Source organism: Peromyscus californicus, unplaced genomic scaffold (assembly GCF_007827085.1).
Source record: "Peromyscus californicus insignis strain IS unplaced genomic scaffold, ASM782708v3 Scaffold_7__1_contigs__length_154581171, whole genome shotgun sequence".
Lineage (NCBI taxonomy): Eukaryota > Metazoa > Chordata > Mammalia > Rodentia > Cricetidae > Peromyscus > Peromyscus californicus.
The window spans coordinates 32,458,522-32,481,183 of NW_026294595.1; the positions used below are offsets into that span (position 1 = coordinate 32,458,522).

The 22,662-nt window shown below is 36.4% G+C and overlaps 1 protein-coding gene across 5 annotated transcripts in view; it reads left to right on the forward strand.

Moving 5' to 3' along the window:
* The window catches only part of Galnt13 (polypeptide N-acetylgalactosaminyltransferase 13), a 584,813-nt gene that overhangs the window by 318,376 nt on the left and 243,775 nt on the right, over window positions 1–22,662 (forward strand). For all 5 annotated transcript variants that reach the window (XM_052726141.1, XM_052726138.1, XM_052726140.1 and 2 more), the window contains 2 exons: window positions 20,950–21,116; window positions 21,523–21,730. In XM_052726141.1, the coding sequence (XP_052582101.1) occupies window positions 20,950–21,116; window positions 21,523–21,730 (375 nt within the window). The remainder of the gene's footprint in view (window positions 1–20,949; window positions 21,117–21,522; window positions 21,731–22,662) is intronic.

The following is a 22,662-nucleotide window of genomic DNA, read 5'->3' on the forward strand; positions in this document are numbered from 1 at the left end:
TGCACCCTGTCTCAATAGCTGTGAATTCATATGTACAACTGTACAACTATGTCCAGAAAACACTCTTTCATGTAGTCATTCACGGTTTATAGCTTTTATGATTTTTCTTCTCCCTCTTTCGAAATTACCCCGAGCCTTGAGATGAGGGGTGAACATATAACTACCTAATTTAGGACTGAAAGTTCCATAGTGTCTTATTCTCCATACCTTTTCTAGCTGTGGGTCTCTTTGTTATATACCATCTACTGCAAGAAGTTTTTCTAATGAGGATTAAAGATGTATTCATCTGGGTTCATAACAAGTGTGGTGTCTTCAGAATCTCTGGTGGCAAGCTGTGCAAGGAAGCGAGACAGGTAAAGAGGAGAGGACTGTCACAAGCAGGCAGTCACAGGACTTCATGTTCTGTTTTTAATGTAGCTCAAATGGTATCTGTATGTCCTCTGTTTAAATAAAGATAAGATCAAGTTATATCACAAAACAATTTTCCGTAGAAGTCCAGAACCTTTCCCAGGATCGTTTAGTTCCTTCATACACTGACTAGTTCTCTGGTAGCTTTTGTGATTGTTCTCCATGCTCTTCAGTTGTCCAGACACTAACTGTGGCTGCTCTCTCAAACTGTAGATAAAGTCATGAAGCCACTAATGTTATGTACCTTGAATGACCCAAATTTAGGGCTCAATAGGAGGAGATTGAGGTTTCACTGAAATAGTGTACTTAACCCTGAAACTTAAATGTCACTCGTTATGAAGTGTCCTGCAGCCATCATGTCACTTAAGACATCCTGATCTGCCTCACAGCCCTTTTCTTCTTCTCCTCATCTAATCTCTTTACCCTCTCCCCTAGTCTTTACTACCACAGCTCTCCTCCTGGCCATCAAACTTCAAAATGTTTTTCCTCTCACACTTCTCTGGTAGGATACTGCTTTATTTACTTATTTTTATTTTTTCCCTTAACATCTAAGCTGTGTTAGGAGAGAAAGTCACTACTGTGTTGTTCATTCAGATCATTTAATGATTTCCTATTTTATGACAAATATTGACAAGATGGTGCAGTAACTACTTCAGCAAGTGTATTATGAAGGAATTTTCCCCCTAAAAGGCATGCTTTCTTTTTTTCCCCCTAGAGTTATTCCAGTACTTATTGCTATAGTAATGAAGCACTGGTTTCCTCAAAGGAGAATCCTGTTTATTCTTCATAGTGCAAATACTACAAGGCTCCTTCAAATAATCACCCCAGTGTCCTCAAGTTTCTATCAATGCCTTTGTTCCTGCCAATGGATAAATTTTGTTTTTGTTTATTTATTTGTTCCTTTTGGTTTATATTGGTTGTGCTATTTCTTTTATGAAATACTAAATTAATTAAAATTGGCAAAGAACACTTATTAAAGAACTTTCATTAGCACCAAAATACTTTATGAAGCAACTCCTCATGTGTTAATATTTCCTTATGAAGTCACTTTCTTATGATTTCAGTCAACACTCCTAGGGGACAGTTTTTTTCCCCACTGGTAGAATGGTGATTTAACTAAAAATATGTATTCTTTAGATAGATTTTATTTCAATTGACTATTCTATATTTTTAAAATTAAAGTAAGGCAACTATATCAATAAGCAATTAAAAGCATGAAGATGATGAACTATATATATATATATATATATATATATATATATATATACATATTAAATGGATATTGTATCCTAAGTACTGGTATAAAATCTTTGCATGCATTGTCCCTTTTCATTCTTCCAGCTTTGTAAGTAAGATGCTGTCATTTTCCTGTTTTATAGCTGTGTAAACTAAGATGTGTGTGGAAAATTAAAAAATATAAATAGTCTGTCTGAGTTTATGCTACCCCATGGCGCCATAGTGGCTCTTGGGTTGTAATAGCATCTCAGTATGAAAGACATGTTCCCTTTGTCTCTGTAGACCTTGAGAGCATCTAGGCACCAAACTTTGATCAGTATTTAATGGCTTTAAAATTTCAAATCCATCATTAGTCTAATCATTACTAAAGGAAGTTATATATATATATATATATATATATATATATATATATATATATATATATATATATATCTCCTACATATTTCTGTAAGAAAATAGGAAAAATAATTTACCATTTTATTACCCATGTCTTTTAATTAACATATGATATAACATTGTTACAGGAAATAATTCCTGTATTAAGGGAAAATTAAGTCAATAAAATCACATCCGATCTGTTAAGAGAAATAGTAGCAACTTTAGAAGTCTGATGTCCGGATTAGAAGCCTAGCTTCACCATTGAGAAGCAAGTTACTTACTGATTTTAACATTAAGTTCTTTACTTATAAAACGGGATCTCTGAATCAAGAACAATATGAATATTATCAGATCTGCATATCCCAAACCGCTAGAATAGGCTATTAATGAAAACCTGAGTCCATTTCCATTTACTAGAGAACTTCTGTTTAGCAGTCTTCCTGTATTGTCAAAGAGAAGTCACCATGAGGATTTATAGAGACTAGGGTGTCTAAGCTTAAGTGGCATGATTACAGATCTCTCAATGCAGATAGAGCACCAGAGTTGAAAAAGTTATATGATGTAATTGTTCAGCATGGTTAGATCCAAAGACAGTGTTGAGTTGTACTGATGAGCAACCACTTGTCCACAGATAGTAATATTGTCTTATGAAGAGAGCTGTTTGCCCCTGTGAGTATCTCTTCCTCTTGTAAAGGAGATGGTTTGAATTTATAGTTTAAACAAGTCTTTTCTTCGAGTTCTTCTTGAAACATAAAAGTAAGTAATATGTGGTATTAATGAAGTTGAACTTTTATTGTTTTTCTGATAGTCCATAAGCCACAGAGATCTTTGGATCAGAGATCTCAAGATCAAATGAGACAATCCTCCTAAAACACATAGTATAGTGGTTGTTACCTAATTAAGGGATAAACAGAAGCCACTTACTAACATCTTTTGCATTACGTGTTTAGTAAATCAGATGTGGCTGGGGTTAGTGTAGCCTTATCCTGGCTAAAACTTTCAAGAATTGATAATCAGGCAGACTGTTAGAACAAGTGGAGGAGTGGGTGGTTCACATGGGTCTGATTAGAAGGAAGCAGTGTGAGCTCTTACACAGTAGCCTGTGGATATGCAAAAGGAAACACAGTAAAGCATTTAGCAGACAAGCAGACATAACATCCTTGTTTCTTCAAGCAGAAAATATTGAGCTGAAATTAAGGAAGTGAGCAAGAAGATCTAAGAGTTGGAAGTCAGAGGAAGCCAGAGAAATGTGAAATGAAGAGAAGTTTGTGATACAGAAGGACTGAAGGAGAACAAGACATGACTCCGACTGCACTGTCGAAAGTTGAATCTCTGTTGAACAAACAAAAGTGTTCTGAAGCCTAGATGGTCTGTGAATAAAATGTGCTTGAAACAGGGAGATTTGGAAGTGTGGCCACAGGAGGAAGAGTAAATGACAAATGGGTAAATGCTTGTTGATGGTCAAAATTCTACCAGAAACAAGGCTAATTAAGGTTATTTTAGAGACTTTGTAACATTTATGCAGAGCTTTATAATCTTAGATGCTTATGATCATAAAGTACATTCTTAATATCCATTTATGATTGCATTGGTTGTCCTCAAAAGTCTTGTGCATGTGTTACGGCAGTTTTACTTCACTGAGGTGATAGCAAAGCTGGCATTTAGAGGTTGTACACAAAGGTACCCAATTAAAATAGGACGCTGTCTTTCAAGACACAGACTTTAGTCCAGTATGCCCAAACAGGAATTATGTTGTTTAGCTTTAGGGGGATGCATTAGAACAGAATGACTTGTGAATCTTTCCTTTAGCTTTTTCCTTTCCTTATCTTTTGCTCATTTATTTGTCTGGCTTCACATGCTTACAAAAGAAAAAAATCAATGAAAGATTCAAGAAACTGTAGAAAAATTGTATTTGTACACTTCTAGTTCAGATTATAATAATGGAGATATGTGACTGTGACTGGTGAGTTGATCTCATGACTCCTATAATAGCCTACCTAATCATGAAGTTTTAATTTAGACAATTCATATATATATATATATATACAGATTCCAGAGTGGCTGAAGGAATTAAGTGGAATTTCCTTTTTTTGTGCTTTTTAACAGACTCCCCTATTTCATGGATGTTAGATTTCCTATGAAAGAATTATAAGAAAAATGTTGAGGTATGTTAGATGTAGGGAAGAAAGGAGTAGAATAACTCTAAATAGGATTATAAAAGGGAAGGGAAAGAAATTTTCTGCTCCCTGTTTCTGTTTCCTGCAGCATAATGGCCAGACAATGTCCCCTGAGGTCAGGAGGGCAATATCTAAAACTGAATCCAAAAAGAGAAACCAAGAAGTAAGAATTGTGAAGTTACATCCTGGCCAGAGGCACTCTTTCCCATCACCACCAATATATATAAGAAAACAGAAGGAGCAAGGGTGGATCCAAAAGCCAACAGGCAAAGGATGAATAAAGTGTGTACCTAGATTTTAAATAAAACTAAAACTTGATTATATAAAATTTAAGGTACTCAGTTACTCCATTTAGATAAAAGAATTTGCTTTTGGACAACTTTAACATATTATACCTATAAGGCAATCTGTAGAAATTTATGCAAAATTAAATACTGTATTTTTCCTTGGGGCCTCAAACTCTTCAAAATTTGAAAACAGTTTAAAAGAAAGAACTATTTTCTCATTGCCTGAGTTTGGTTCACATGAATGCATTGGGATGTGACATAAGTTCTGTCTGTGATTATTCTTATTGGGAATGGGAGCCACATGTAATTTTGCAATTCTCACAGCTCTTAAAAATAAGAAATATATAGAGGGCTTGTGTTACAAGTTTTCAGTTTAATTACTATTATTAATCTTCTTTATGTGAGGCATTAAACGGAAACCACTGGCTCAGTGAACAGCCCACAAGCAAGCCACGCACACCATCTTGTTGACAGCCTTTGTTGGGAGTCCTAGATGGATTATATCTAACTAAAACACTGTGTAATTATGGCTCCTTTGTGATTTCACATTCTCATCTTACGGTCGATTTTTCTTCCTTTGATGTATCATGTTGTGTTGAGTAGCTTATCTGAAAACATCAATATGCCTTTGAAAAGGAAAAAATCAAATTGCAACAGTTTATGTTCTCATAATGTGTGCATAGCCAAGGGGAAAGACAGCAAACAGGTACACATTGCCTCACATGTTTGCAGGTTGTAGCTGTTTGAAACATCCTAGTACCCTCATATTCCCTCTGAAGTAGGGCAGCTGGATTTTCTTCTGTATTTATATGTCTTCAACCAAAAAGCAGGAGATTGAGCATTACTATACATCCAGATGACACACATGTTACAGGCAAAGAGGCTAAGAACCTCTGACTCGTCTGGTTGAAAATTATACAAATTAGTTTCAAAATATATGAACCATGTACATTTTATTTTCAAATTTGTTTTAGGCAAATGTTATGCTTCATTCATTTTAGTATGTTTGTGAGTCAAAAAATTTAAGGTTATAGTTCTCAGTTTCTATTTCAGACAATATGTTTTTAAATACAGAATTTTTATTTAATTTTGAAATTTTTATTCATGTATTGAAGGTATTTTGATCTTATCTACCTCATTTACTTACCTCCTGTTGCTCCTGTGGATGCCCTTCCCTCAGTGAGTCTTCTCCCCAACTTCTTATCCTCATTGTTATTATTATTATTTTATTATCCTTATTATTCCTATGAATCCAGTTAGTGCTGACCATATATATGTGTGTGGTATGATTCCATCCTCCGAGGAATGAGAAAACTGCTGTTATTAGGTCTCTGAAGCAAATAAACTCTATCTCCCTCAGAGGTCATAAACTGCTAACAGCATTTTAGGTAAGGGTAGAGCAGTAGATGCAATTTCTTTTAGAGGCTTGATCTAGTACAGGTCTTCTGCCACCAACCACAGTTGCTGTCACTTACTGTGCATATCAGCCATGCCATGTCCAGAAAACAGCATTTCATAGCTCTACTCATCCACCAGCTTTTATGTTCTTTCTTCACCCTTTTCCATGATGATTCCTAAGCCTTCAATAAGGGGAAGATTGTTAGAGATGATCCCTCCACATTTGAGCACTCACAGTCACTTAGCCCTTTGACAAGTTATGAGTCTGCACATTAGCTGCTTACCTACTGCAAAAAGAGCTTCTTTGACCAAAATTGAGACCACCACAAGTTTATACTTATAAACAGAGTTTAAGAAGATATGTTGACAGCGTGACCATCTAGCAAAAGTACCCCGTTGGTTTCTTCCCTAAGGTTCATGGTCTTTTGACAACATTTAAAATATCAGACGCGAACTCTTTCCTCTGAAGCAGGTCTCAAATACAATTAGAAGGTTGTTAGTTTCCTCCACGATTGTCATACCGTTATTGCACCACTGGATGCAGCTTCACTGATACGTCAGTATTTTATCATGTAGAGTCTAGTGTTGCTCAGGACTGCTGATACCTTTTCTCCTGGGGCGGCTTGCATAACACCTTCCAGCACTGTGGAAACTAACCATTAGATAGAGTTTCTTGGTCAATTTTAAATTGATTTCTCAGGATTTTCAACCAAAGTGTTCTGTGTTCAGGAATCAGGTCCATTTTTTATTATTAATGCTCAAATGCCTATGCTTTTTAATTTCCAGTGTAAATGTATTTTAATCCCATTATTCATGTATGACCACACTGCAACTATTTTAATCAGCATCTCTGCGACTGAAATTAATTCAACAATTTGTTCAAAGTCCTAATAAGGTAATTCTCACATTGACTGACTATGAATAAGGGTCACATACAAAATTCAAAGGAAGTGAATTTTAACTTCCTGACTGGTGCTATATAAACTTATCATGTGACAATTCAGTATCTATATGAAATGTTTTCATGGCCAAGCTTATGATTGCATTTGAGTGTCAGATCGCATGTACTCCCTTTAAAAGGAAGACATCAGTCAATTTCTAGTGCAGCCTGTTTTTTTTATTGTTTTTATTTAAATTTTTTTCATTTTACATACAACCCCTGTTCCCCCTCCCTCCTCTTCTCCCGCTCTCCCCCATCTTTCCCACACCCCACTGTCATCCCCTCCTCATAGGGGGCAATGCCTCCCTTGGGTAGTCAACACAGTCTGGCATACCAAGTTGGGGCAGTACCTAGCCCCTCCCCACTGCATCACTGCTGAGTAAGGCATCATACCACAGGGAATGGGCTCTAAAAAGCCAATTTGTGTGCCTAGGCTAAGTCTTGGTCCCATTGCCAGGGGACCCACAAACACATCAAACCATGAAACTGTCACCCATAGTCAGAGGGCCTAGTGTAGTCCCATTCAGGCTCCCCAGCTGTCAGTTCAGAGTCAGTGAGCAGGCAACCTGTCATTTTTATCATTAAAGTTAACTACAGAAACACTGATTCCAAAAGAATACCAATTTTTAGCAATTTGATTTGAACAATTATAAAAAACGATGGTGGCACACACCTTTAATCCCAGCACTCGGGAGGCAGAGGCAGGAGGATCTCTGTGAGTTCGAGGCCAGCCTGGTCTACAAAGTGAGTTCCAGGAAAGGCGCAAAACTACAGAGAAACCCTGTCTCAAAAAAAAAAAAAAAAACAATGTTGATTTATGAAATGTTGCTTAAACTGTCCTACCATTTATAAGAATCTCGTCGAGAGTTATTTTCCCCTATGCTAGTATGGAATCCAAGGCCTTATTAAAGAAGACCTTATTATAAAAATGGCACCCCACTTCCTAAAAGAGAACTTTAAATGTTTTAGTCAAATGAAGTAGTCCTAGGTAAATGGCTATTTCTCATTTTATGTAAACATTCATAATGCAGCGTAATAGCCTATTTTATTTAAATTAATTTTCCTATTTTTCCCTGATTAAAAATAGAATTAGCTATATTTTTCTAGCTAGTATCATTTAAAACTTGATTAAACATGTAAGATATCATGAGGAAGATATTATTATTCTTGCAATTATAACACAATAAGGTGATTTTTTGTTTTATAAATTTTACTTTTCATTTTATTGAAAATAGCATTTTCTCCTCAAACAATATATCTTGATTACATTTCCCCTCCCTCTACTCCTCCCAGTTCTTCCACACCTCCCTTCCCATCTAATTGAACCCCTTTCTGCCTCTCAGAAAATAAACAGGCTTCTAAGGAGTAATAATAAAATTTAATAAAATAAACTATAATAAAATAAGACAAAAATTAAAACATCAGAGTTGGGCAAACAAATAAACAGCAGGAAAGGAGCCCAAAAGAAGACACAAGAATCAGAGACTCACATTCTGGAATTCCGTAAAAATACTGAGCTGGAAACTATGGTATATATCTAGAGGACCTGATGGAGAACCATGCAAACCCTGTGCATGCTGCTTCAGTCTCTGTCAGTTCATATGAGCTTTGATCATGTTGATTTAGAGGGCCTTGTTTTCTGGTGTCCTCCATCCCCTCTGGCTCTTAAACTCTTTCTGTCTCTTCTTCCACTGGGTTCCGTGAATCATGAGGGGAGGGACTTGATAAAGACAAGGTCCCTTACTGTCTGCACAATGTCTGGCTGTGGGCTTCTGCATTTGCTCCCATCAACTGCAAAAAGGAGCTTCTGTGAAGACTGTTGAGAAAGGAATTGGTCTATGAGTATAGCAGAATGTCATTAGGAGTCATTCTATTGCTATGTTTTTTTTTTTTATAACAGTAATATTTTGTTTTACAATAAGTCCCTGGGCTATCTAGTCTGAGGTTCTTAGTCAGCCAAGCAGTGTAGTACATGAGTTCCATCTCGTGGAGTAGGCTTCAAATATGTTGTTCACTGGTTAGCCCAGAAGCTTTGTGCCATCATTGCTCTAACATGTTGCAGTCAGGGCATCATTGTAGATATATGATTTGAAATATGTGTTGTGTAAACTGAGTATGTGACTCAGTCAACTTTGATAAACCTCTCCAGTACAGCTACTTGGAGACACGGAGCTTCATTCTGTGGGTATATGAAACAATGTGCTCCCCATGATTTTGGTAAGATCTATGGTTTTGGCTTTATTTAAACCCATTTTGTAAAAGACAAAAGTAGAAGTAGAAAATGGTAAAATTATTATTCAGATTTTATTACGAAAAACAAATTGTTTCTTATGTATTATGAACAAATGACTATTATCTCCACCCTAGCTACTGATTCTTTTATTCCAGTACTTTACTAAGCTTTCTTCTTATCGGTTCCTTGTGTTGCATTATTAATGAAAAAAAAAATCAGTGAGTTAAAACTCTGACAGTTAAGCTGGGCAGTGGTGGCACACACATTTAATCCCAGCACTCAGGATGCAGAGTCAGGTGGATCTCTGTGAGTTTGAGGCCAGTCTGGTCTACAGAGTGAGTTCCAGGACAGTCAAAGCTACACAGAGTAAACTTGTCTTGAAAAACCAACCAAAAACAAAAACAAAAAATAACCTCTGCCAGCTGAAATGACAAAATATCATTTTAAGTACTACTTCTGTGCTAAATATGAATTGTATTGTATTCATCTCCTTCCAGGTAAATATTTTCAAAGCATTATGATCCTGAAGTCAGCTGGGTTTTAGAGTCTACTGTTTGTTATATCAGGGTGTGGTAGCCTCCTGTGGGTAGATATGCAAGGGTATATCTTAATCTTGTGAGCACAGACATAGCTGCTCATAGAGTTATTGCTTCAAGTAAATTGCATGTGATGCATTCTTTGTATTCCAGATGCAAACTTTAATTGTAATTCTTCATTTCCTTATAACTATTAGAGTACTTAATATTAGCAAAAAAGTCATCTAAAGAAAAGGCAGCAACAAGCAGAGAAATTAAATTTCAGTTGATGAAGCAAAACAGTTTTTGAGAAATGACTGTTTTTCTGTTTTTTGGCTAATCATCAATTGAGAAGGTTGTGTAGCCTTGCTTCTCGTATCAACCAGGGACTAACAGTGTTGCTATCTCCTAGGATCTCATTAGAAATTCAGAATTTTGGGCTCAGCCCAGTTCGACTAAAGCAGAAGCTGCATTTTAACAAGATCCCTACATAATTCGTTTGAGCCTTAATATTTAGGAAGCACTCCATATAAAGTCTATAAATAAAAGTACCAATGAAGCTACCTAAAGGTGAAAATTTTATTTCTGAGATATGAGCTCAGTGCTTGCTTCTAGTACACTAAATAACACAAGTTGAAACTGGGGAATTAATGATAAAAGAAGTGAATGACATGTTAAAACAATACAAAATCATTATGACTGATTCATAAATTAAAAATAATAATTTCATAGAAAGTGATGTCTAAGTGGATTTAAAAGCCTTTTCCTTTAAGTTCTATTGAACAATTGAATAGATTGTAAAAATTAAAGAATTGTGTTGTAGTTCATTTGGTAATGTTACTTTTCTTCCCTTTAATAAACAAAGTCATGGTGCATTTTACTATAGCTGAATATTATGGGTATGAAATGCAAACGCTAACACAATCTCTATGTGTTATTGTCTGATCAAATAACATGGGAATCACAACACTTAAAAAATAGATTCTCTCCGGGCGGTGGTGGCGCACACCTTTAATCCCAGCACTTGGGAGGCAGAGCCAGGCGGATCTCCCTGAGTTCGAGGCCAGCCTGGGCTACCAAGTGAGTTCCAGGAAAGGCGCAAAGCTACACAGAGAAACCCTGTCTCGAAAAAACAAAACAAAACAAAACAAAAAATAGATTCTCTCATACAGTAGTACACCCCAACCACAGTTACCCATTCACTTACTCCTTCTAGCTCCTAGCCATCTACTCTCTTCCCCCAGACACACTCTCCCTCCATTTCCTCCTCAGAAAGGAGCAAGTATCCAAGAGAGACAGCCAGACAGGACAAAACAAGATGCAAAGCCCTCATATCAAGGCTGAACAAGGCAACCCAACAGGAGAAAGAGTTTCAAGAGCAGGCAAGAGTCAGAGATACACCAGCTCCCCGTTGTTAGGAGTCCCACTACAACACTAAGCTAACAGTCATAGCATATACACAGGGGACCTGGTGCAGACCCTTGCAGGCCCCGTTCTTGCTGTTTCAGTCTCTTTGATCCAATGTGAGCCCTGCTTAGTTGATTTGGTGAGCCATGGTCCTCTGGTGTCTTCCATCCCCTCTGATTTTTATAGTCTTTCCTTCCCCTCTTCCACAGGGTTCCCAGTCTCTAAGGGGAGGGAGCCTTGATTTAGATTATCTCTGCATAATGTCTGGCCGTGGGTCTCTGCACTGCTCTCATCTGCTGCTGGAGGAAGTCTCTCTGATGACAACTGGATAAAGCACTGATCTATAAGTAAAGGAATATCATTAGGAGTCTTTTCACTGTTTTTTTTTTTTTTTCTTTTTCTTGTGCCAATCATTTTTGATTCAATCTTAGGTCCTTGGATTATCCAGTCTCTGGTTCCTGGCCATCTGGGCAGTGTAATGCATGTGCTTTCTCTCCTGCCATGGGCCTCACATTAAATCAAACATTGGTTGGCTACTCCAACATGTTCTGAGCCACTGTTAACCCAGAACATTGTGTAGGTGGGGGAGATTATAAGTGGATGATTTTGTGGCTGAGTTGGCCTCCAGGTTTGCCTTTCCATAGCCTGCAGAGTACCTTTTCACATCAAAGAGATTAGAATGTAGGGGTAAAGCCTCCAAGTCCACAGCAGCTGAACACTCAAAGAGCCACACTCAAAGAGCTGAGTAGAAGTTATCCTTAGCGGTGGAGTCCTGCTGTTAGTTTTCAGAGGGCAACCATCTATCTTAGCATCAGCCTGGAATCTCTACTGGACCTTTTCACCCAAAATCTCAAATGAATGTAACCTAGTTGCACAACTGGAAGCTTTGCCTGACTACAAAAGATGGCCAGTTCAAACTCCATGTCTTTCATTACTAGGAGTCCTCACTTATGGTGATATTTTAATTGTACTGAAACATGATTTTATTTGTATGTTAATAAATAAAGTTGCCTGGAGGTCAGAGCTAATAGCAAGCCATAGAAGAAACTGGGCGGTGGTGGTGCACGCCGCCTTTAATCCCAGCTCTTGGGAGGCAGAGCTAGGCGGATCTCTGTGTGTTCAAGGATACAGACAGCATGGAGACACACGCCTTTAATCTCAATACCAACCATAGAAGACCTGGAGGTCTGTACAGAAAGGCAGTGACGAGAAGGTCATGTGGTTGGGTTTACAACCAATGAGAAGGCAGAATAGAAAGTCTATAAAAAAGTAGGTCTCTTGCTGAGGAAGATAGCAGCGGCAGTGAAGGTTTTTAGCTCTTAGCTATCCCTCTGACCTCTTGGGCTTTCATCTTTGCATTGGCTCTGTGTTTCTTATTTAATAAGATGGTTACATCTACACTCACTAGGGTCACCCTCATAGATTTCAGGACGTTTACACTTCACTGTTTCTACACACACCCCTCAAATGACCCTTAATTCCCACTGCCTCTCACCATACTCCCTCTCTCCATGCCTCCCACCTGATCCCTACTACTCCCATTCCCACTTTCCCCAGTCCACCCTCAGAATCTGTTCTGTTTCCCCTTCCCAGAGAGATTCATGCTTCTGTCCTATAGCCACCTTCTTCACCTAACCTCTCTGGGTCAGTGGATTGTAGCTTGAGTATCATTTACTCAAAAGCTAATACACACTTGTAACTGAATGCATACCACATTTGTCTTTCTGGGTCTGGGTTACCTCACTCAGCATGATTTTTTTTTTCTAATTCCATCCATTTGCCTGCAGATTTCACGGTGTCATTTTTTTTTTAACCACTGAGATATAATACATTGTGTATATATCACAATTTCTTTAGCCATTCTTCAATTGAGGGATATCTATGTTGTTTCCAGTATGTGGCTCTTATGAAAAAAGATGTAATGAACATAGTTGAGGAAGTGTCTATGTAGTGGGATGGTATATCCTTTGGGTATATACGTAAGGGTGGTATATCTGGGTCTGGAGGTAGGTTGATTCTCGATTTAGTGAGGAACCACCATATTAATTTTCAAAGTGGCTGTACAAATTTACACTCCCACTAGCAATGGAGGAGTGTTCCTCTTGCTCCACATGCTCATCAGCCTGATCTGTCACTTGTGTTATTGATCTTAGCCATTCTGACAGGTATAAGGTGAAATCTCAAAGTAGTTTTGATATGCACTTCCTTGATGTTGAACATTTCTTTAAGTGTTTCTCAGCCATTTGAGATTCCTCTACTGAAAAATTCTGTTTAGATCTGTACCCATTTTGTATTGTATATTTGTTTCTTTAATATCTAATTTCTTGAGTTCATTTTGTATTTTGTATATTAGACTTCTATTGGATGTAGTTTGGTAAAAATATTTTCCCATTCCATAGGTTGCCTTTTTGTCTGATTGATGGTGTCCTTTGCCTTACAGAAGCTTTTTAAATTTTGAGGTCCCATTTATTAACTATCAGTCTTAGTGCCTACACTATTACTGTTCTGTTAAGGAAGTTGTCTCCTGTGCCAATACATTCAAGGCTCTTCCCTACTTTCTCTTTTATCAGGTTCAATCTATCTTGTTTTATGTTGAGACTTTTCATCTCCTTGGACTTGAGTTTTGTGCAGGGTGATAGATACAGATCTTTTTGTGTTTTTCTACATGCAAACATCCATTTTGACCAGCACCATTTGTCGAAGATTCTTTTTTTTTTTTTTCAGTGTGTATTTCTGGCTTCTTTATAAAAAAAAAAATCAGATGTCCATATGTGTGTGAATTTATATCTGGGTCTTCAGTTGGATTCTACTGATCAATGTGTCTGTTTTTAAGTCGACACCATGTGGCTTTTATTATTATAACTCTGTAGTACAACTTGAAATCAGGGATGGTGATACCTCCAGCAGTTCTTCTATTGTTCAGGATTGGTTTAGCTATCCTGAGTTTTCTGCTTTTCCATATGAAGCTGCGAATTGTTCTATCAATATCTTTAGAGAATTGGGTTGAAATTTTGATGGGGATTGTTTTTGGTGTGACAGTCATCTTTACCATGTTAATCCCACCAATTTATGAGCATGGGAGATCTTTCCATATTCTGATAGCTTCTTCAATTTCTTTCTTCAAAGATTTGAAGTTTTTAATCATACAAGTCTTTCACTTGACTGGTTAGAGTTACCCCAAGATATTTTCTATTATTTGAAGCTATTGTGAAGGGTGTTGTTTTGCTGATTTTGTCATCAGTCTCTTTGTCATTTGTATATAGCAGGGATACTGATGTTTTTGAGTAAATCTTGTATCCAGCAGCTTTGCTCAATGTGTTTATCAGCTGTACTAGATTGATAGTAGAATTTTTAGAGTCATTTATGTATACTATCATATCATTTGTAAATAATGATACTTTTGACTTCTTCCTTTCCAATTGTAAGCCCTTGATCTCCTTCAGTTGTCTTATTGCTCTAGCTAAAACTCAAGTACTATATTGAATAGATATGAAGAAAGTGGACAACCTAGTCTTGCTCCTGATTTTAGTGGAATCGCTTTGAGTTTCTCTTCTTTTAATTTGATGCTGGCTATAGAAGTGCTGTAAATTACTTTTATTACATTTGGATATGTTCTTTGCATCCCTAATCTCTCCTAGACTTTTATCATGAAGGGGTGTTAGATTTTGTCAAAGGTTTTGTCAGCATCTAATGAGAGAATCATTTTTTTTTCTTTCAGGTTGTTTATATGGTAGATACACTGACAGATGTTTGTTTGTTGAACCATCCCTGCATCTCTGGGATGAAGCCTGTTTGATCATGGTGTATGACCTTTTAGATGTGTTCTTGGATTCAGTTTGCAAATATTTCATTTAGTATTTTTGCATCAATGTTCATAAGGGAAATTGGTCTGTAATTCTCTTTGTTTAGTCTTTATGTGGTTTGGGTATCAGTATAACTGTGATCTCATAGAATGAATTGGGTAATTTTCCTTCTGTTTCTATTTTGTGGAATAATTTAAGTATTGATGTTAACTCTTCTTTGAAAGTCTTGTAAGAATTCTGTGCTAAAACCTTCTGTTCCTGGACTTTTATTTTTATTTTTATTTTTGTTGTTGTTGTTGGGGGAGACTTTTAATGACTGCTTCTATCTCACAAGGGATTATTAATCTATTTAAGTTGTTTATCTGATTTTGTTTTAAATTTGGTACATGGTACCTCTCAAGAAAATTATCCATTTCTCTTAGATTTTCCAATTTGGTGTATAAATTTTTAAAGCATGTCCTTATAGTTTTTTGAATTTCCTCATGCTGTTATGTCTTCCTGATTTTTCTGATTTTATTAATTTGTATATTCTCTCTCTTTTAGTTAGTTTGGATAAGTTTTTTTTCTATTTTGTTGATTTTTCTCATTGAACCAACTCTCTTTTTCATTGGTTCTTTGTATTGTTATCTTTGTTTCTGTTTTATTGATTTCAGTCCTAAATATGATAATTTCTTAGCATCTATGCCTCTTGGATGTGCTTACCTCTTTTTGTTCTAGAGTTTTCTGTTGTGCTGTTAGGTTGCTAGTATTAGATCTCTCCATTTTTTATGTCAGCACCTAGTTCCATGAACTTTCCTTGTAGTGTTGCTTTTCATTGTTTATCATAAGTTTGTATATGTTGTACATTCACTTTCATTGAATTCTAGAAAGTCCCTAATTTCCTTTCTTTTTCCTATTCTGTTGTGACTCATTTTTCATTCGCTAGAGAGTTGTTCAGTTTTCATGAGTTTGTAAGATGTCTTACATGTTGTTGATTGATATCCAACTTTTTTTTTTTTTCAAGAGAGGGTTTCTCTGTGTAGTTTTGCTCCTTTCCTGGAACTCACTTTGTAGACCAGGCTGACCTCGAACTCACAGAGATCCGCCTGCCTCTGCCACCCGAGTGCTGGGATTAAAGGCGTGCGCCACCACCGCCCGGCAATATCCAACTTTAATTAATGGTGGCATAATAGGATGCAGGGTATTATTTAAATTTCTTGTATCTATTGAGACTTGCTTTGTGTTAGAGTATGTGGTCAAATTTGGAGACGCTGGGATTAAGGTATATTCTTTTGTGTTTTGGTAGAATGTTCTATAATTAACTGTTAGGTTCATTTATTTTATAACATTAGTTAACTCCAACATTTATTTCTCTATTTACTTTTTGTGTGAGACATCTATTCATAGGTGAGAGTGGGGTATTGAAGTCTCCCACTAATAGTAGTATGTTAGGGCTAATGTGTGATTTAAGCTTTAGCAGTATTTCTTTACAAAGGTGGGTGCCCTTGCCTTTGGGGGCATAGATGTTAAGAATTGAAATGTCATCTTCCTGGATTTTTCCTATTATCAGTATGTAGTGTCCTTTATCTCTTTTGATTTATTTTGGTTTGAAGTCTATTTTGTTAGATATTAAAATGGTTACAACAGCTTGCTTCTTAGGTCAATTTGCTTGGGATATCTTTTTTCAACTCTTTACACTGAAGTAATATCTATCCTTGATGTCAAGGTGTGTTTCTTGTATGCAGCAGAAGGATGGGTCCTGTTTTCATATCCATTCTGTTAATCTCTGTTTCTTCATGGGAAATTGAGGCCACTGATATTGAAAGGTATCAATGGACAAAGATTGTTAATTCCTGTTACTTTGTTTTTATTGATTGTGTTTGTGGTGATGGTGATGGTGATGGTGTGTGTGTGTGTGTGTGTGTGTGTGTGTGTGTGTGTGTGTGTGTGCCCATGTGCACACGCTTCCCTTCTTTTGGTTTTGCTGATGTATGATTATTTATTTCATGTTTGTAGTTAAACTCCTTGGTTTGTGTTTTTCCTTCTAGAAACTTCTGTAGGGCTGAATATGTAGATATTCTTTAAATTTGACTTTATTTTCCCCATCTTTTGTGAGGGAAAGTTTTGCTAAATGTAGTAATCTGGGCTGGCATCTGTGGTCTCTTAGAGTGTGCAGCACATCTGTCCAGGCCCTTCTGTCTTTTAGAGTCTCCTTTGAGAAGTAGGGTTTAGTTCTGATAGGTCTGCCTTTATAAGTTATTTGGACTTTTTCTCCTACAGCTTTTAATATCCTTTCATTATTCTGTATGTTTAGTGTTTTGATTATTTTGTGGTGAGGGGACTTTCTTTTCAGTTCTAGTCTAGTTGGTGTTCTGTGTGCTTCTTGAACCTTTATAGGCATGTCCTTTTTTAGGTTAGGAAAATTTCTTATATGATTTTGTTGAAAATGTTTTCTGTGCCTTTGAGCTGGTATTCTTCTGCTTCCTATATTCCTATTATTCTTAGGTTTGGTATTTTCATAGAGTCCCAGATTTCCTAAATGTTTTGTGTCAGAAAGTTTTTAGATTAACATTTTCTTTGATCAGTACATCCATTTCTTCTATTATATTTTCAATGCCTGACATTCTGTCTTCCATCTCTTTTATTCTTTTGGTGAATCTTGCCTCTGGTGTTTCTGTTTGCATTCCTAAAATTTTCATTTCCAGAATTCCTTCAGGTTTTATTTCTATTACTTTTATTTTCATCTTTCAGTTCTTGAACAGTTTTATTTGTTTCCTTCAGTAATTTTATTTGTTTGTTTGTTTGTTTTCTTGGCTTTCTTTAAGGAAGTTATTCATTTCTTCCAATTGTGTGTTTGTGTTTTTCTGAGTTTCTTTAAGGGATTTATACATTTCATCTTCAAGAATCACTGTCTTCTTCAAATAAGTTGTTCTAATGCTCCAGCTATGTGGGAATATTCAGGGCCTACTGTGGTAAGATAGCTGGTCTCTTGATTGTGACATAGTGCCATGATTGTTATTGATTGTGTTTTTATGCTGGAGTCTAGGCATTTGTGTTTGGGGTGATTATAGATCTAGGTGCTGATTTCTGGGTTTGTCTTGGTAGGGTCATATTTTTGTTCCTTGGTTTCTGTTTCCTCTCTGGAATTTCAGAGACTGTGTTGTCTGAGTGTTACCTATTTTACTGGGCTGCTCAGCTGGTGAATTCATGTAGGTGGAAGGTGGGAGTTAGGGGAATGTTTGCTGATGCTGAAGACTAGGGAAGAGAAGGGCAGTGGAAATGGTCAATGGCATCCAGAGGAGGCATGCACAGAGTGGAGGGGAAGCTGCAGCTCATGTTCTCTTGCAGTGCTAGGGGTAACTCTGAGAATTGTGTCTGGGGTAACAGACAGCAGGAAAGGTCCTTGAGCAAGCTCTCTGGTCTTCTGGCAGCTATTGCCTGTGGTTGAGCAGTGGAATTACAACTCTTATGGATACCAATCTGTGTATTTGTGATAACTGGATAAACTCACATAAAAATGTTTAATTTCTATAAATTAACACTTTACAAAACAAAAAGACAAAATAAAAGAAAGCAAAAACCCACCTCTTCTGCTGAATGACCCCTGCCCTCTGCTGTAGTTTTTTGAGTATTCTTGCCAAATAAAAATTATATAGATTTAAAGTTTACAACTTGATGGTTTGGTATACATAAACATTCTAAAATGGTTGCCACATTCAAGCAAATTAAATATTTAAATCATGTAGTTATGGTTTCCGTTGGTGTTAAGAACTTAAAATCAAACACCTTATATAACATCAAGCATAGAGATCCGCTTTGTAATGTGTGATCACCATCTTTCAACAGATCATGGTAACACTCACCGCCATAACTAAAGTACTCATTTCCCATGGTTAGCTAATGTTCTTCTATAGTGAAGTGAAAGAACTGATAAACATTTTAGCTACATTTTATTTTGTTCTAGTTTGAATGAGACAGTGGAGATTCTCCATTAATATAGTATCTGCATTAAGATTAGGTTGGTTCATTGTGTAAACCATAGATATAATAAATATAGAATTAACATTAGTGATTGTTTTTCAACCACAAAATTAAGTTAATGAAAGTTGTTTAAAGTTAAAAAAGGAAACATATGTCTCTTTTAAGTTTTGCTATTTTTGTTATTGTAGTTTGAGACAGGATTTTGCTATGTAGACCAGGATGGCCTATATGTTACTGTGTAGTTAGCCCAGGATATCCTCCAACTCAGGGCAATCCTCTTGCTTGTGCCTCATAGATACCACAATAATAGACGCAGTCTATCATTCTCAGCTGATTTTATTTATTAAGATTACTGTGTGTTAATCCATATTTTCTGAGTTGGATTTAAAATTGCAAACAGAGAATCCTGATTTAAAACACATCACTTAAAAAAACAAACCAACCAACCAACAAACAAACAACAACAAAACCCCACCAACACTGGGTAGCATTCATTGATTGTGAGTCTTGGGTTAAGCCAGTAGCAGCAGTTGGACTCTCTTCACATTGTTTGTATAAATTTACTTTAATTATAGTAATGATTATGCTGTCATATTTTGTGCTTGGCATGTAAATATGATGGGAGGATTTGATGAGGCAGAGAGTAAAGGGTTGAAGAAAATGGTGGAACAAACCCTTCTCACTTACTGAGATGGCTTTCTTAGTTCATTTAGTGATGAACTGCCTGGAGATAGCACTGGAAAGATGCTGAAGGACAAGGGTGCTGTTTGAACATTTCCACAGAGTGGAAAGAGCAATGAATCCATTACTTCTTTTTTTCTTATATGCGTAGTAACTTTTGTAATGTAGGGCTTAGTGGATGTTTATTTTCAAATATACCCACGATAAAAATGTTAGACAAGATGTATATGGATATTCTGACCTGACTACATTTTAGAAGATTTTGCTTATTGGGTGACACTTTAGATTGTTTGAAACAAGAAAGGTCTCAACAGGCATGCTCAGTTTTATTTTATTTTGTAATTCCACCTCGTATATTTCATTGAAAATTTTTTATTTCATTGTGAAAAAACAACTAAATCTAACAATGCTGCATTGTGTAATACATTATCATAAATGGCAGGAGATACATGGTTCATTTTATTTCATGGAACTGTTTTGATTTTCTACCTCTTTAGAATATTTTACATTAAAAATAGCTTAGGGTGAATAAACTTCTACTCCTGCTCCAGAAGTCCACCACATAGTCAAAAGGGTTTAAAATTACAGGACACAAATAGCTACAGGTTGAAAAGTTGAAATAACCATCTGTTCTATTTATGGACACCTACTTAGAAAATTTCACAAATTGTTTGTCAATCACACATTTTTCAATTGATGACCTGTGGAGTAAGATCTCAGCTCATCTGAATTTGTAAGCACATTTAAAATTTTTTTTAAAATAGTAAATTGTAAAATTAATGATAATTTTCATTCAGCTGCTTACTGAGCCATCTGCTTCTGAGGTCAACAGCAAAGTAAGACTTCAGGCTCCATCCTAGACTTAGGAAATTAGATCTGTGTTTTAACAAACCCTTTGCAGATGTTTTACAGAGTAAAGTTTAGGAAGTACTGGTAACCAAATTTTTTTCATTTATGTCTAGAGTATCAAGAAATTGTAGGGGCCATAGTACTACCCATCCCCTGAAAGTAGGAATAATTTAGTACATTCTCAAGTGAAAAGCTTATGTATCAGAATTTCCAAAGAGAAAAATAATCTCAGCCTTACATGCTTTGAACTCTACCTACTATTGTCTATTTATACTCATACAGCTTTTATAGCTATGGTTCTTTTTTTTGGTAAAACAAAGAATAAAAATTGTTTCTAATGTCTGAATTTGTCTGCCTCTATTGTATTTGGTGCTCTTAATTTTTTGACAGTTTAAGAATATTATTTTGGTTTTCTTAGAATTATGGAAATCATGCTGCTTTGTTCCCTGTAGGAGTTAAAATAAAATATTGGTAATTATGCATATTTAACTTTCAAAAGGCCAAGTGATTACTCACAGCACTTATAAAAAGGAAAATTATTTCAGATATTCATAAATTAGCTCCTTGGTAAAGGACTTTGAAATCTGAAGTTGCATTGTGATGAATATTCCTACTGAGGAAGATCAAGATGAAACATGAATTTATTACTACCATCACTCTTCTTTGCTCTTTCCCAGATGCAAGACGAAAGTCTACCCTGATGAACTGCCAAACACAAGTGTAGTCATTGTGTTCCATAATGAAGCTTGGAGCACTCTACTTAGAACTGTCTATAGTGTTATAAATCGCTCTCCACACTACCTGCTCTCTGAGGTCATCTTGGTCGATGATGCCAGTGAAAGAGGTATACACTATGCTTCCATGCCTGTAATTTGGAACCCTTTTTATTATCAGAAGGTAGTGGGCAATGATCTATCTTCTGCTTTATAATCAACTACCTATAAAATCGATACATACCATATAGTCACATATGCATTTCATATATAGTATATATTGTTGATGCACATTCAAATCTGAGAACAATTAAATACTTTCAGTTTATTTTTATATCCCATTTGGCACTAACTATCCTTAGAAATCAGCCAAAATGATTTTTTAAAGTGCTTTATTGCTTCCTAACTAGTTAATACTAAGAATATGTTTGACTTGATATGTAACATTAATTAACTGATGAGATCTCTACTAGTTACACCAATTTTGTTCTAAAAGAGCTCCAAATCTTCCTAATTCATTCTTGTTCCATGTTACAGATTTTCTCAAGTTGACATTAGAGAACTACGTGAAAACTTTAGAAGTGCCAGTAAAAATTATCAGGATGGAAGAGCGCTCTGGGTTAATACGTGCCCGTCTCCGTGGAGCAGCTGCTTCAAAAGGACAGGTCATAACTTTTCTGGACGCACACTGTGAGTGCACCTTAGGATGGCTGGAGCCCTTGCTGGCGAGAATAAAGGAAGACAGGTAGGGAGCCTCATGTTAAGCCTGCAAGGCTTACACCTGGACCTTCCAGGGCAGCTCCAGCTGTCCATCACAATGCCTCGTCCAAGGTTCTATTTTCAGAAGGTTTATTTCACATGCTTTGAAAAAAGCAGCTTTTATCATTTTTAAGTTGAAAATCGGACTGATTCATGTTGAGCATAGGCAATTGATTAAGAAATAATCAAATGATTCAATGAAAAATGTTTTGAGCATTTACAGGTGAAGTAAATCAATCTAGTCTGGCAGCATATGTTGTAGGCAATTTTCAAAACACCTTTGGTACGCCCAGCTCCCCTGTGCAGGGACTGCAGATGTTCTTACCAACTTGCTTATGTTACTGGCAGTTCAGTGAACACTCCAGTTCTCCTCACTCCCTCAGCACTGATCTCTTCACTCTTCCCGTGCATTCTGACTCTGACTCCCGAGGGGTCTCAGTCTAGTTCAACCTCACCTGGAAGAAAAAAAACTATCCTCTCCTCTCTCTCTCTCTCTCTCTCTCTCTCTCTCTCTCTCTCTCTCTCTCTCTCTCTCTCTCTCTCTCTCCCCTTCCTTCCTTCCTGAAATAATGCCACTATTAAAAACACAAATAGAGAAAAGTATAATTATTTAAACAATATTCTTTCTCTACTTGTCAACTTTAAAATTTGAAAAATTAAACTTTGCAGAAGTGAAGAACCTTCACACATACCTGCAGTTCTTCCTAATGATGATGACATTTTGTAGCTATTCATAAACATGGGTGATAAATTAGTGTAATTCTTAGTACCTAATGAAGAGAACAAACATTGAATGCTATGTATTATGATAAATCATTGTAGAGCACATCACTTGCATAGCCATTTCATGTGCAGTAGAAGATCCCAAAATTTAAATTTTTAATTAGTTGTTCCAGACAACGACCGTGTAAAGTAAGC